The sequence below is a fragment of the Carcharhinus amblyrhynchos genome, chromosome 3 (genome assembly GCF_965287045.1).
Source record: "Carcharhinus amblyrhynchos chromosome 3, sCarAmb.v2.hapA, whole genome shotgun sequence".
Lineage (NCBI taxonomy): Eukaryota > Metazoa > Chordata > Chondrichthyes > Carcharhiniformes > Carcharhinidae > Carcharhinus > Carcharhinus amblyrhynchos.
This window is the reverse complement of record NC_137326.1, coordinates 84,569,865-84,585,888: the sequence shown is the minus strand read 5'-3', so window position 1 is coordinate 84,585,888 and position 16,024 is coordinate 84,569,865. Positions and strand designations below refer to the sequence as shown.

The following is a 16,024-nucleotide window of genomic DNA, read 5'->3' as shown; positions in this document are numbered from 1 at the left end:
TAACCACCCACCCCCCCCCCCCCCCCCCCCCCCCCCACCACAATGGATGGGTTTGAGTCAATTAGAACGCAAAGTGTTAAAAATCTCAAACCAAAGTCCAACCTACTTTGAACTTGCCCATTTTTAAATTCTCCCTCTTTTGCACACCTCGCACTACCCATCATGGGATGGCAAGCTCCAACATATTGTATCTCCTCTTTCCCTTCACGCTCACTCTCTGTTGTACATCACCAACATTACAAGTGTTACTTGATAGTAAATACCAACAGGATGTTCAACAATGGACCATAGCAACAAAGCCTACTCAAACAGCACAACTGTGTCCAGCAAGAAGCCAATTTCTTCCTACCTAATCGAGGGGTGACTCAGTAAAAACAACATCTTGCATTTATTTTACAATCTATCCCAAGTCACTTCAGAGGAGCAATATTAAGCCACATAAGGAGATATCAGGCAGCTAAGCAAAATGTTGTTTGAAAGGCAGTTTTAGGACAAAATCCATAGCATCCCTACAGTGAAGGAGGAAGCCATTCAGCCCATCGTGTCTCCACTGACTGTCCAAACAGACATCGTCACCCAAGTCCACCCCCCACCCTATCCCTATAGCACCGTACATTTGCCATGGCTAATCCACCTAACCAACACATCTTTGAACAATAAGGGGTAATTTGGCATGGCAAATGTATTAACTTGCACACCTTTGGAATGTGGGAGGAAACCAGAGCACCCAGAGGAAACCCACGCAGACACAGGGAGAACATGCAAACTCCACACAGACAATCCCTCAAGGCTGGAATCAAATCTGGGTCCCTGGCACTGTGAGGCAGCAGTACAAACCACTGCGCCACCATGCTGCCCCAAATGAGAAGTAAAAAGGCAACAGTTGAGGAATAGAATTCCTCATCTCAAGATCAAGACAAGGAACAAAATCTAGTCAGTGTGGTCCAGCTAACTGATAACTTGTGAAACGTAAAATAAATCCAATAAAACACTTTCATTTCTAGCTATTTTCATTAAACTGAATAGCCTATGGCTTACTATTGATTAGAAAATAGTAACTTACCAAAGAACTGTTTGATGATATTAACTGGTTCCATTTTGTTTTCCTGTGCCTCTGTATTCGTTCAGATATGTAAAATCTTAAAGAAACTTCTAGTAGTCTTGAAGTAATTAACAACCTAGAAACTCCCCACCCCAAGAGCATGTGACTTGACAGCCTATCGACCTAAAGGATACCAGATAACACCCAACCAATCATTATAAAGATTTGGCTTGAACCCTTATAAAACCTGTCTGACAAGTGAATCATGTTGTCACGGTAACAGTGATTACATTACTTCAAAATACTTTACTAGTCACAATAGTGACTATCAATCAGAATCAGGGCAAACACTGCATTAACATTTCAACTTTCACTTTTATTTCCTCCCCTCCCCCATTATCCTCCAGTCCCTTCCCCTCAGATATAAATTGCTCCATTAGTCAATTCAACCATTATTTATATTCCTGCTGATAACATCCAAACTCAGTAACAGTTTCCCACCTACCCAGTTCAACTTAGATTCTTGTGCAGAGTAGGAGTACTGCAGACTGGAATTTTGTCACATATTTAATATATTAACAGATTTAATTTGCTAAATTGTACAATGTACTAGTTCCTGTTCAGTTTAGACAAACTGTCATAATGCCAAAAATACAAGAACAAAAATGTTCCAAAAATGTTCACACATTAAATATCTACAGAATGACTGCACTTCTTCATAATTACACTGCCATTGTACATACATTGTCAACATTTCTGCAAACCACATCCATTTCAATGCAACCGTAACTGACTAAACTCAAATATCAAATTTTGACAAGTACATCTGTAAGCAGCTGAATCATACAGAGCAGCAAGGATGCAGTTTTGACCCTGGTTGATGCCGAGTCAACTGAGTCAGACAGGTAGCGTGGCAAAAGATATCCTCACATTCAGGAATTACCTTGCATTCAATTCAGTCAATACCATCAAAAGCAGGGGAGAGGGGAGCATTAAAGGCTTTCAGAAATAATGTAAACTTGTTAGCTCAATAAAAGGGTTTGCAATCATAGAATCCTACAGTGCAGAAGGAGGACATTTTGCCCATCAAGTCTGCACTGGCCACAATCCTAACAAGACCCTACCCCATGTAGTTACCCTAGCTGGTCCCCTTGACATTAAGGGACAACTTAACATGGCCAGTCAACATAACGTGTACCTCTTTGGACTGTTGGAGGAAACCAGAGCACCTAGAGGAAACCCACACACAGACACAGGGAGAACATGCAAACTCCACATAGACAGTCATTTAAGGTTAGAATTGAACCCGGGTCCCTGGTGCTGTGAGGCAGCAGTGTTAAGCACCATGCCACCCCAATTGGGCTCACTTAACTTGAACATATCCCTTTTGTTTGCAGAGAACTGGTTGCAGCTACACAAGTGGTACTTTCCACTAGCAGGATTCTGCAATCAAGCTAAATTACATACTGCCTACCATACATATTAGCAATACTGTTTGCATTTTAGTGCTGGTGTGATGCCAGGTGCATAGCAGCACGTTTTCAGCGATTGGCTCATCAAATCAAAGAAGCCTTTTCCTTCATTGTTCGTAATAGGTAGGGTACAGGCTGCACTCAACCAGCCTGCGTTTGCAAAACCCAAAACAAAATGTCTAAGTGTTAGGTGTGACTCTGGGTTTGGGCAGCACTTGCTCAACAATACTGAGTGCACAAATAACCATTTTAAGATAATCAGTCAAGCTTGTAATGTGATTCATTTACATTTGCTAGAAGCAGCATACATCGAGGCACAGAGACCCATTCTCTGCAATCGAAAAAGGAATTTGTTCAAGCCTTATACTTATTTTGAATTACCTAGGAACATGGGTAGCCTATTGTTCCCTGCTGTTTTTTTCCACTGCAACACTGCAGCCAATCAGGGTCGATTCGCCAACTTTATTGTCTTGTAATACAAATTATTTTGTCCGCTTGAAGTTTGGCATTTTTGCTTTGGCACCATGTTGCTCTTTTCAGTAGTATTTAACATAATAATTAGGAGCAGGAGAAGGCCATATCAGCCGTTGAGAAATAAAATCATGGCTGCTTTTTGACCTCAACTCCTCTTTCCTGCTCTTGCAGGAAATCAAATGGTAAAAATTGGTCATCATTTAACCAGAGACCAATATTAAGCTTGGGACAGGTACATGGATTAAAGTAGAAGATGAAATATCATAAACAATTTAAAAAGTTGTTATTATTTGAAAAACCAATGGAATCATAAGAGAAATCTGACTTCCAAAAATTATTTTTTTTCCAAGACTCGAGACGTTATTCATGCTGTTGAAAACCCAGCTATACCTCAAGCAACAAGGCATCTTTTTTTCCAAGGATTTTTTGCAATGAGACCAATACTACGAAGTGAAAGTTCACATCAATGCAACTGATTACCAAGATTTCCATTGGAGGAGACTTCGGGTAGATTCTCTGATTTATTTGCCCTGCTCCCTTTCTATTGAGCATGGAGAATTTGGCACTCAGCCAAAGCTCCATTCACTGCAACAGCACTGGAGAATCCCAGCTGCGTGGAGAATCCCAGCTGCGGATGAGGTCAGAGGTTTCTGGCATTTAACAGTGCAGCTTTTGGAGGATTTGGAAAACTACTAGCGCACATCCCAGCAAGTGCTGTCAGATTCAAAGTTCTAGTACTGACAGTTTTGCCATCAGTACCATTACAAAATCCGGTGTGATACATAGTCCAGGTCTCACTGCTAAAAAACAAAGAAAATTACAGCACAGGAACAGGCCCTTTGGCCCTCAACACCTACATCCAACCATGCTGCCCAACTGAACTAAAACCCCCTACCCTCTCAGGGACCATATCTCTCTATTCCCATCCGATTCATGTATTTGTCAAGAAGCCCCTAAAAGTCACTATCTCCTTCCATTACCTCCCCTTGCAGCGAGTTCCAGGCACCCATCACCCTCTGTGTAAAAAATCTTGCCTCGTACATCTCCTTTAAACCTTGCCCTTCACACCTTAAACCTATGCCCCCAGTAATTGATTCTTCCTGGGAAAAAGCTTCGACTATCCATTCTGTCCATGCCACTCATAATCTTGTAGATTTCTATCAGGTCGTCCCTCAATCTCCATCGTTCCAGTGAAAACAAAGTTTTTCCAACTTCTCCTCATAGCTAATGTCCTCCATACCAGGCAACATCCTGATAAATCTTTTCTGTACCCTCGCCAAAGTCTCCACATCCTTCTGGTAGTGCGGCGACCAGAATTGAACACTATATTCCAAGTGCAGCCTGACTAAGGTTCTGTAAAGCTGCAACATGGCTTGCCAATTTTTAAACTCAATGCCCTGGCCAATGAAGGCAGGCATACCATATGCCTTCTTGACTACCTTCTCCATCCGCGTTGTCGCTTTCAGTAACCCGTGTATCTGTACATCCAGATTTCTCTATCAATACTCCTTAAGGGTTCTGCTATTTACTGTATATTTCCGATCTGCATTAGACCTTCCAAAATGCATTATCTCACATTTGCTGTTCAGAAGGGTGGTGATGACAACTGCTTGGTACACTATTTGCATGGATCCTTGTTGTCAGGCACTCATTGCCATAGTTTGCAAAAGACTGGGGCAGCTGATTTGGTGTAGGATCTTCTGGACAATGGTGTGCTTTTGAGAGAGGTGGGTGCCAAGGTATGGGAAGCTCTCAATATATTCCAAAGTCTTTCCTTTAATATATATGGGAAGTGGAATACTTGGCTGACTATGTATATGTTGACATATATAACTTTTGTTTTGGAGGCGCAGAGTTAATGTAATCATACCGTCATTGGACTAATATTCTAGAATCCCACAGTAACATTCTGGGGACCTGGATTCAAATCTCACCATGGCAGAAGGCAAAATTTAAATTCAATAAAAAAACTGGAATTAAAAGTCTAATATGACCATGAAACCATCATCAATCATAAAACCCATCTGGTTCACTAATATCTTTAAGGAAAGCGACACAGTGGCATAATGGTTAAACCTGGTGCTGTGAGGCAGCAGTGCAAGTCCTGGCTTGGTTCGTGTTTAAGAAGAGTCTGCATGTTCTCTCTGTCTGTCTGAGCTTCCTCTAAGTGCTCCAGTTTCCTCCCCACTGTCCAAAAGATGTGCTGGCTAAGTGCATTGCCATGCTAAATTCTACCTCAGTGTACCCGAACGCGCTGGAGTGTGGCAACTAGGGGATTTTCACAGTAACTTCTTGCAGTATTAATGTAAGCCCACTTATGACACTAATAAACTAAGCCTTTAAATCTGGTGTTTTTACCTGCTCAGGCTTACAAATGACTCCAGATCCACAGAAATGTGATTGACTCAAATATCTGAAGTAGTCTAGCAAGTCACTCAGTTCAAGGGCAATTAGAGGTAGACAATAAATGCTGGCCCAGCCAGCAATGCCCAGATCCCATTAGTGAATTAAAAAAAATTCAAGGAAAGGCTGAGTTTCATGAATGCAGAATTCAAAAGGCAGCATGACTTGCAGATCTTGTGCTGAGTGGACAATGTCCTTGAAGTCATCCACAAACTGTAGATCATGTATATCTATGATAGTTTCTCAGAATAATGTCTTAGACCAAACCATCTTCAGGTGCTTCATCAATGATCTTCTTTCCATCATAAAGGTCAGAAGTGGGGATGTTTGCTGATGATTGCAGAATGATCAGCACGATTCGTGATTCCTCAAATGCTGGCCAAATGCAGCAAGACCTGGACCGTATTCAGCTTACAAGTGGCAAGTGACATTCGTGCTACATAACTGCCAGACAATGACCATTTCCAATAGGAGGAGTGAACCTAATCATCTCCTGACATTTAAAGGCATTCCCATCGCTGAATCCCCATTATCAGCATTCTGGGAGTTACCACTGACCTGAAACAGAATTGGACTAGCAAAAACAGGTCAGAGGCTTGGAATCCTTTGGTGAGTAACTCACCTCCTGACTCCCCAAAACCTGTCACCATCTATAATGCGCAAGTCAGGAGTGCGATGGAATACTCTCTACTTGCCTGGATGAGTACAACTCCACCAAACTCAAGAAGCTGATTGAGTGGCACCCCATCCATCAACACTGACTCCTTTCACTATTGAAGCACAGTAGCAGCAGTGTGTAGTATCTACAAGCTGCACTGCAGGAACTCACCAAGGTTCCTTGGACAGTAATTCTTAAGCCCACTGCTACCATCTAGAAGGACATGAACAGCAGATGCATGGGAATACCACCACCTGCAAGTTCCCTTCCAAGCCATTCACCATCCTGAATTGGAAATATATCGCTAAGTCAGAATTCTGGAAGTTCTCTCCCCAAGACTACTATAGGTGTAACTACACCACATGGACTGCAGCAATTCAAGGCAGCAGCTCACCTTCTCAAGGTCAACTCGAGAGGGGCAATAACTGCTGCCTGGCCCACATCCTATAAATCAATTTTTATACAATTCAGTTTAGCTTTGGCACAGAGGCAGCTGAGGTATTATTCAGGTATTAAATAATACCATTTAGGTATTATGTAATACTGACAACACAGCGCAATTGAACTTGGAAGAGGTGATAGCAACTGTGAAGTAAACTTTAAATAATATGGTAGTTATCACACAACTTTGCTTGACCTTGGTCCAAATTTAAGGTGTCTGGTTCAGATCTCCCACTCAAAACATTTGCAGTCATATCATCTTGAACAATTTCAGGACTGTGTTGCAGTTTCTTGGACATTATGTAGCACAATCGACAGAGCCTCATGACATAATAAGTCAAGTGTGTTTTTGGAAGGAAAGGAGAGCCGCTAACTCAAAGGGGAAAGAGAGACAGCATGACAAACTAAGATGGAAGTTGACATTACTTAAAATGAGAAAATTGCTTGTTGCAGAGTATAGGGAAAGAAAACAGTAAAGAGAGCTCGTCGACAAAACTGGCATAGTACTTGTTCTCTATCATCCCCCCAAGGATTTTAAATGAGGGGTAAGGAAGTGGTGTGCAATAGGACAAAAATGATCAAAGAGTTAGTGCCAGAACAGCAGAGAGACAGACCAATGTGTGGTCTGGTGATAAGAGTCACAATCCCACTGCAACAGTGAAAGGTACAGCCAGGAGGGGAAGCATCATCTAGAGGGAAAGCATTATCAGCCCTCAGCCAACTTTCTGCCAAAGCCAGTGTTAGTGCAATTGTCATTGAAAAAAAAGCTGTGTTCATGAGTGATTGGGAATTCTGGAGGCAGATGTGCCAGTGACAGCAGAATCACTGGCAGAGTTCACAACATCAGCACTGGGAAGAGTGAGGTGGGTGGAGAGGACAATGGAAACATCAAACTCCAGCTACAATGTTGGACCAGGAACCCATGCCCATCAATGTAGCTTGGTAAAAATTAGGATACAGTTAGGAGAGCTTTGCATAGCCCAATGCTTATGGAGGAAGGAAGGTGAATATCTGGCCAAGACATCACTGGAATACCACAATCATAATGAGGAATGAGAACTTTAAAACTCAACTTATATATCCATTCAAGCTCAGAGATCAAAATATTAAAATAACCAATTCCAAAATTCCAAATCTTAATCCAAGCCCCTTAATTATAGGTGAAATTACTTTCCAGGGATGGGAATAAACCTACCAACATTATGACTTAAGTTATATATTTCTCACCTTTCCTCCCAAATAGACAAAAATACAGAAATAAGACACTATTGCAAGCTTGAATATGTTTTCTTCATCCAATGTCTATGAATATATTTGGTGTTCATATTGAAGTTTGGGACCTTCTCACATGGCTGACTACATTATACTATTATTCAGAATTGCAGGAAAATCAAACAGAAGTTGATGACAGGGAAATAAAAAGAAATCAGAAACAAGTAGATTTGTTTGCAATACTGCTCAGAAAAAAAGTTGAGGGTAGTAACAACAAGGATGGATATATTAACAATGATAGCATCAAATCTACAGTATGTTTGCTGTTGACCCCAGGGGAAAATAATCTGACAGATTTTAATGCAATTAATAGTCTCGCACAACCGTTGAATGTTACTTATGCAAACTCCTCTTCTCACCCCACTCCCAAGCAATTACCACTGTAGCCTGGTTACTGACTCAAACTTCAAATTGTGTGCCAGGTTGGGACCCATTTCACTGTCATGTTGACATATCTAAATCTAATAAGCAAGTTGACTCTCACACTAGCTTTTAATTTTAAAAAAACACAACATTCCCCTCCCTTTCCCTCACAATTTAATATTCAAGAATTATTCCTTCACAAATGGACTCCCAAATCACAGCAAGATCATTACTTAAATCATCTAATACAAAATGTTGCTGTGTTATGATCAGTATAGTATCAACTGAATATGAAAGTATTATTTAGAACAAAGTGGAAAAGCACAATGTTGGCCTTCATAACTCCAGGTCAGTTATAATACTAGAATTGTTCCAAGTGTAAAGAACACAGGGGATCGTGCTTTAATCACAAAGGGAGTTTGTGTTGATCATCATTGAGAATGATTGACGAAACTGGCCTCATTAAAGTAAGGCCACAAAGGAATTTAAAGCCACTGATTTAAAATTGTAAGTTCTGGGGGGAAGAGGGCCAACGTAACGGAGCTTAATGAATGGCACAACAGAGAAAAAAACAGAGGTGGTGGTGAATTCAGTGGTGGGGCAAGAGAATTTGAAGTGATAATTGAAATCAGAGTTGTTTGGTAGAGAATGAGGGGAGTGAAAAATGGAGATAGCTTGAGAATATATTCCACATTACATGTAATAAGGTTGTGGGAGAAAAATGCTGAGACAATAAGGGTTTTAAATCAAACAGGGATTGTGGAGGTGTCAAGGGGATGTTTGTGTGTAAGGTGAGGGGAGAAGAAAAATCAAATGGTGACACAGATGAGCATCATACTGGCATGGTGATAAGAGAGATGGATGGAGTTCTCCCTTCCAACAGACTTCTGTCATCATGAATACCAATCACAAATGGGTTGTAGATAGTCAGCAGTTTATTTGCTAGAAATCAGGAATTCTACAGGACATGTGGAGTGGTGGTAATGGGGCTGAGCAGCTGAACAGCAGGGAAGTTTACGCCACGAGAATAATGCCTGGTTAAATGGTTGGTGAGAGTGGAAAATGGGGTAGCTGCCTTAGAGAGATAGCAATTAGTTGTTAATAACAACCCACAGTGTTTGTGATGTTCCAAATACAAGATTTTAATTTAGCATCCTGACAAAGTTATTTTGCTTTTAAGTTAAATTGTGTATATTTTAAACAGGATATGGAAATTTTGGGATTAGACAAACTGATTAAAGCTGTTAATTTTCCCTACTTGGTTTGCTAGGGTCTAGAGTTCGCATGTTCTCATGTCTGTGTGGGTTTCCTCCAAAATCCAAAGATGTGTGGTTAGGTTGATTGGTCACGTTAAATTGCCACCTAGTGCCAGGAGGACTAGCTAGGGTGAATGCATGGGGTTACAGGGAAAAGGTCTAGGTGGGACTGTTGTCAGCGCAGACTCAATGGGCCAAATGGCCTCCTTCTGCACTGTAGGGATTCTATGATTGTATTCCTCGATTTCTTTTGAATAATACCCTGGTCTCTGTTCTCTTAATTCAGTCATCTGACTTCAGCATACAAGTCAAGGTTGACAGAGGGCATTGCCCCATCTTTCAGATGGGGCATGAAACTGAGGCCCCAACTGATCTCTCAGTTGGACAATAAAGAGCTCATGGTACCATTTCAAGAGTGAGCAAGGGAGTTGTCCAAGGTGTCTTAGCCAATATTTATCCCTTATTCAACATAATGATCTTTTTAACATTGCTGTTTGCGAAAACTTGCTTTGGGTAAGCTGGCTGTTGCAATTCCAACATTTCAACAGTCAAAACATTTCAAAACTCCCTCACTGCCTGCAAAAGTGTTTTGAATCATAGAATCTCTACAGTGCAGAAGGAGGCCATTCGGCCCACCAAGTCAGCACCAATCACAATCCTACCCAGCCCCTATTCCCGTAACCCACACATTTACGCTCGCTAGTCCCCCTGACACTAAGTGGCAATTTAACATGGCCAATTAATCTAAGCACATCTTTGGACTTGAGGAAACCGGAGCACCTGGAGGAAACCCACACAGACATGAGGAGAACGAGCAAATTTCACACAGTGACTTCAGCTGGGAGTCAAACCCAGTTTCCTGGTGCTGTGAGACAGCAGTGCTAACCACTGTGCAATGATTGGTGGTCATGAAAGTAGCTATATAAATGTAAGCCCTTCTTTCCTTGTTAAGCGTATCCAGCATAATGGCCCTTAGGGACAGCTTCAGAAAGATTCTTGAATCACAGAAGCATAGTCTTACAGCACCTACAGAGGCTCTTCAGCCATCGTGTCTTCACCGGCCATCAAGCATTTATCTATTCTAATCCCATTTTCCAGAATTTGGTTGTTAGCCTTAAATGGTATGGCTGTTCAAATGCTCATCTAAATGTTTTTTAAATATCCTGATGGTTCACACTGCCATCAACTTTTCAAGCAGGGCATTTCAGGTTCCCACTGCCATCTGGGTGAAAAAAGCCCTCAAATGCCCTCTAAATCTCCTATCTCTGACCTTAAATCTATGTCCCTGGTTATTGACCTCTCCTCTAAGAAGAAACGTCTTCCTATCTGTCCCATCAATGTCCTTCATAATTCTGTACATCTCGATCAGGTACCTCCTCAGCCTTCTCTGTTCCAAGGAAAACAGCCCCATCCCAACCCCACCCTAGGGTGCCATGGTAGCACAGTGGTTAGCATGCTGCCTCACAGCACCAGAGGCCCTGGTTCAAATCCAGCCTCGGGTGACTTTGTAAATTTTGCACTTTCTCCCCATGTCTGCACGAGTTTCCTCTGGGTGCTCTGATTTCCTCCCATACTCCAATGTATGGGTTAGGTGGAATAGGCCATGCTAAGTTATCCCTTAGTGTCAGGCGGATCAAGAGGGTAAATATATGGGGTTACAGGAATAAGGCCTGGGTGGGATGTTGATGATGCAGCCTCGATGGGCCGAATGGCAGCCTCAGTGGGCTGAATGGCTGCCTTCTGCACTGTATGGATTCTATGATTCTAATCAGCCTCACTTCATAGCTGAAACACTCCAGTGCAGCCAACATCCTGATGAATCTCCTCTGCATCCTCTCTCATGCAATCACTTCCTTCCTATAGCGTATACCAGAACTGCACAAAGTACTCTAGCTCTGGCCTAATGAGTGTTTTATACAGCTCCAACGTAACTTCCTTGTTTTTACATTTCATGCCTTAGCTAATGAAGGCAAGCATTATATATGCCTTCTTGACCACCTTATCTGCCTGTTGTGCTGCTTTCAGGGTTCTATGGACATGTACCCCAAGGTTTCTCTGGTTCTCTACTTCCCAGCGTCCTAGCATTCATTGTGTATTCTCTTGCCTTGTTAGATCCCCCCAAAATGCTTAATTCACCCTTTTGAGCTTGCGTCCCAAAGAATCAAAAATTACTCACAAGCAGCCATTAACAAATCGGTGGCCTTTAAGTTGGATGACTCTATACTCAAACTTGTAGTTGCTACAACAAAAGTTGCATTTTTTCCTTCAGTTTGGCATACAAACAAGTGTCTTTCATGTGGCCTAGTTCCAATACAGGTGTAGCATTTTGTTGAAAATCTAAATAGTGGCTGTTCCAATCACAGACCACTAACCTCTCAAGTACCTTTTGTTCTAAGTGTGAATTTGATTGCACAGATCTAATTATTGTGAATGAAAACTGCTTATTGGCAGCATGACATTCAGTTCCAAGCAGTATGTCTTTACATACTCATTACCATTCAGAGTTGGGAATTTATCCAAAGTGATGAGCCAAACTAGTATTTAATACACAACAACAATCAGGAATTAAGATAATCAAATTGGTACTTGGATAAATCCCAATGATGAAAGACAAATCTCAAGCCATTATCGCATGGTCAATCAAGATAACAAAGATTCTATCTCCAAATAAATTGCTTATAAATTAACACAGGAAATCATCCCCAAAACAAAAAAAAATCTCATGAGGACTATCATCTCAAGACCTTTTCCAATGAAACTGGGAGAATAAAAGATTCAAATAGTATACAGTGGGGTGACTATATGCATCTAACTATTTGTGTTGGATAATACCTATTTTCTGTGGATCATTGCAAATAATTCTGATCAGTGGCACAAAAACAGGTCTGCTTGATATTTTTCATCTTCTAGATTCACAAGAGATATAGTTGACAGCCAGGGTGCTCTCTGCAAGTAATTGAGACCAGATAGGGAGGGGAAAACCATGGTATCCACCTTAATTATCCAGTAACCTCCTGTTGTAAATTTGTGCACGAGAGAAGCAGACTGACCAAAGTATGACACAGCAAGTTAAAAAAAAGTTCACCAATTCATCTATCAGCTCACATCAAGAGTGGTTAGAAGGATAAGTTACTGGAAGAACCATGAAACTAAATCCCAAAGAATTAACCCTTAACATGAGGAGGGAAAACTGTCAGGAAAAATAAGAGATGAAACCATGAGCACATCAGCAATATTCTCACTTAAGTGAAACCAGATAGAGAATCATAATTCGTTTCCATCAACATTTCCACATTTCTCACATTCATAAAATTTGCATTTTACTGAACTCTACTGATCTGAAGCTGCCGAATGAATGGAAGCTCCTTTGCATAATGCATAAAACCACTACTAGGTTTCACCAATGGGTGGCATCATTCCCAAATTCAACCAAGATAAAGCACACCCAAATGGGTACTTGTATTTATTTGCAAAGATAGCAGCAAGTTAGAAAGGGATACTTTAGTTTCCATTAAAAGTAAATATACGACTGTGTGAAAAACCATTCAACCGTACATTAATGTTTCAGAACACAGTAATGAAACAGTACTTCAACAGACGCTCAAGGCAAAAACTGACAGTTTTGTCAGCCAAATAAAATTTCTAATATGTTAGGTGGTTTCAGTTTAATACAAGCAATCTGACTGACACGCAGGGAAATTCCTTTTTCTTTCGCTATGTTAAACTTTAAACTGTGCTCCCTCAACATCGCTCAAAATGTTAGAAATTGGGTAACATCTTTGGACTAGATGAGCCAAAAAAAATTGCCTTTTCTGACTAGGATCTGCTTAAACTCAAAATGATAACACAGGTAGAACGCCCCGTAAAGGATTCTAAGTGAATTCATTATTGGAAAAACTTAATGGAGAGGAACTATATGCTCCTTCTTTCCCTGAGTCCTACTGATCGCCACTGGATCAACAGCAATGAGGCACATATATTTCACTATCTTCAAAACAGCTGTCCTGACCCACAAAATGTCACATCCTGGATACCAGAAGTGAAGTCATTCCTTCCTTTAAAGTGATTCTGCACTGTGGTTAATTAAAGTATTGCAGACCAGAATGAAGTCCGAGCTGAAAAAAATATGGAAGCATACACATCAACTTCTTTCTCACTCAGCTCTTCTCACTTGCCACTAAATTAACTGAACCAGATTTGTCACCGTCAATGACAGGAGCCAACCCTTGGGCAGCAGTCTCCTAGAATTTGAGTTAAAACAACTATATCAAAGCAGCTTTAAATAAAGTTTGAAGGAAGCTATAAATTTTCTATTTTAATACACAGTGGTAGCTTCTCCACATCAGAAACAGGTTATTGATCATACTGGAATGGGAAATATTTAATGCCTCACTCACCTTGAGGTCCAACCATACTGTAGATGGGTGCCCTCTTCAACGTTGAGAATGTTCTGGGAACACCCAAAGTCATGGATGAAAGGCAAATTATTTGAAAGAAATGTATAAATTAACTTCTTAACATTTGGGAACATGGAGGGAACTATTTCATCACCAAGAAACCTGTGATGGGGATGGCAGTCAGTGGGACCAGAATATACTACCAATGGGAATGGACAGAAAATCCCACTGTCTGGATCTCAGTAACATGATGCTCTTGGTAAAAGATTTTTTTTTAAATTACCCATGAGATATCAGTCAACATTTATCACCCATACCCAATTCCTCTCAAGTTGATGGTGGTGAGACACCTTAGTGTACCACTTATTTTGTTGGTACACACACCCACAATTGATTTTGGCTCAGCAATGATGTCTGAATGACAATATGTTTCCAAAATGGAATAGCATGCAACTTGGGGGGGAATTTGCAGTTGGTGGTTCCCAAGAACCTCTAACTCTTGTTCTTAAGCTGCAGAGATCTCAGGTTTGGGAGGTACATTGATAGCCCAGCATGCATGTGAGACCCTCTTCATTAATCCATTAACATGTGTCACTAGAAAACGACAGTGAGTGGCTGCTTCAATTCAAAGTCCAGAAGCCACACAACATTTGGTCAAAAACTAAAGACATCCCACAGCTTACCAAAGAGGTAACTAGCCCTTTTTGGGGGCTTTTATACTCCAATAAAGTGAAATTTAATTTCTCTCAGGAATGTTCAAAAGATAATGCAATTGAAATTACTGAAGCACCCAAGGATAAATAATAATTAATAAGTAAATGAAAAAATCCAGCTTTAACTTGTATTGAAGTTCACAGGGCTGATACATCATTAGGATGACATTCACAAGGACACAGTGGTTGGCTGCTTTTTATCATGCAGAATCAAATGATGAGGGGATTTTGTGATTTTGAATCTGCCAGTTGTTCAACATAAACCAAATTCACATTACTAACATCAATAAAACTCTGTTCCCTTTCTACAGGAATAACAGAAGAGCATTTAGAAAAGTGGTCTCTTGCACTGGAGGTGAACTTCGACTGGGATTTATTGGACTGACATTCCAACTGGCTGCAGTGAACTGCAGAAATAAAATGGCGAATACCTGCAAAACCAGACTGCCATGTGGCAAACTGTAATAATGCACAATCTTAAAAGAGCTGTCAGCAATGCAGAGATGTTTGGATTGAGATTTGTTTCTAACCCTGAGATTTAAATAAATGAAGTTGTGTTTAGTTTTAAGAAGCATATTTTAAAAAGGCTACATTTTTAAGGAAGCACAAGTGAGTCATACAGCAAATCAGAGACTTGAGCGCCCATCTACCAATCAGCCATGAATCTCCACAGCATTTGTGGCAGGTCACAAGCTGTTTTAATTAAGGGTTAGGAATAAGGTAAACGTTTCAAAACCCATACCTAAAAGTCAGACTGGTTCAACTGAAGTTTCAGCTTATAATGAGTCAGACCTTCTATTTGTTCAAGCAGAAATATTTGACACTGTTTCTTCAAGGTTCAGTGAATCAAGATGGCAAATTCCTTTCAGGTTAACTTTACAATTAGTAGGGAACACAATAATTGGGTGGAACAACAGTCAATGTCTAAACCTAAGATGAAGTTGAATTAAGAACAATCACCCCAGTGTAGCACAACATTCATCTTTAACTGTCATCAAAACCATGACATAACCTTTTAGTAGAAATGCAGAGTAATTTTCATACTTTATTCATAAAACCATACAATTTCCCTGAAACTTTTTGAATTGTTCAAGAGGTTTACATTTGATTTGACAGACAGAGCGAGAGAGGAGAAAAGAAGTTGAGATAAGAATAACCAAGTTGACAAAAAAATTAACACGTCACCTTATGGCTCATTTTTTTTCCCATAGAATCCTGCAGTGCAGAAGGCTAATTGCCCATTGAGCCTGCACCGACAACAATTCCATCCAGGCCCTATCCCTGTAACCCCACGTATTTACCTAGCTAGCCTCCTTGATATAAAGGGGTAATTTAGCATGGTCAATTAACCTAACCTGCACATCTTTGGACTGTGGGGGGAAACCAGAGCACCCGGAGGAAATCCACGCAGACACAGAGAGAACGTGCAAACTCCACACAAACAGTGACCCGAGGCTGGGTCCCTCGTGCAGTGAGGCAGCAGTGCTAATCACTGTGCCAGTTTGTTTGACAGTACCTTTTTTATCTCAATAC

At 40.8% G+C, this 16,024-nt stretch overlaps 1 protein-coding gene across 2 annotated transcripts in view; it reads right to left on the bottom strand.

Annotated features, from left to right (window-relative positions):
* The window catches only part of LOC145340904 (SH2/SH3 adapter protein NCK1-like), a 214,994-nt gene that overhangs the window by 43,407 nt on the left and 155,563 nt on the right, over positions 1 to 16,024 (bottom strand). Inside the window, exon 1 of one of the 2 annotated variants that reach the window (XM_080185457.1) lies at positions 1,064 to 1,184. The exons of the other annotated variant lie outside the window; for it this stretch is intronic. Coding sequence (XP_080041583.1) covers positions 1,064 to 1,097 — 34 coding nt within the window. The 5' untranslated portion in view covers positions 1,098 to 1,184. Of the gene's footprint in view, positions 1 to 1,063; positions 1,185 to 16,024 lie in introns of those variants that run through there. 2 annotated transcript variants of the gene reach the window in all.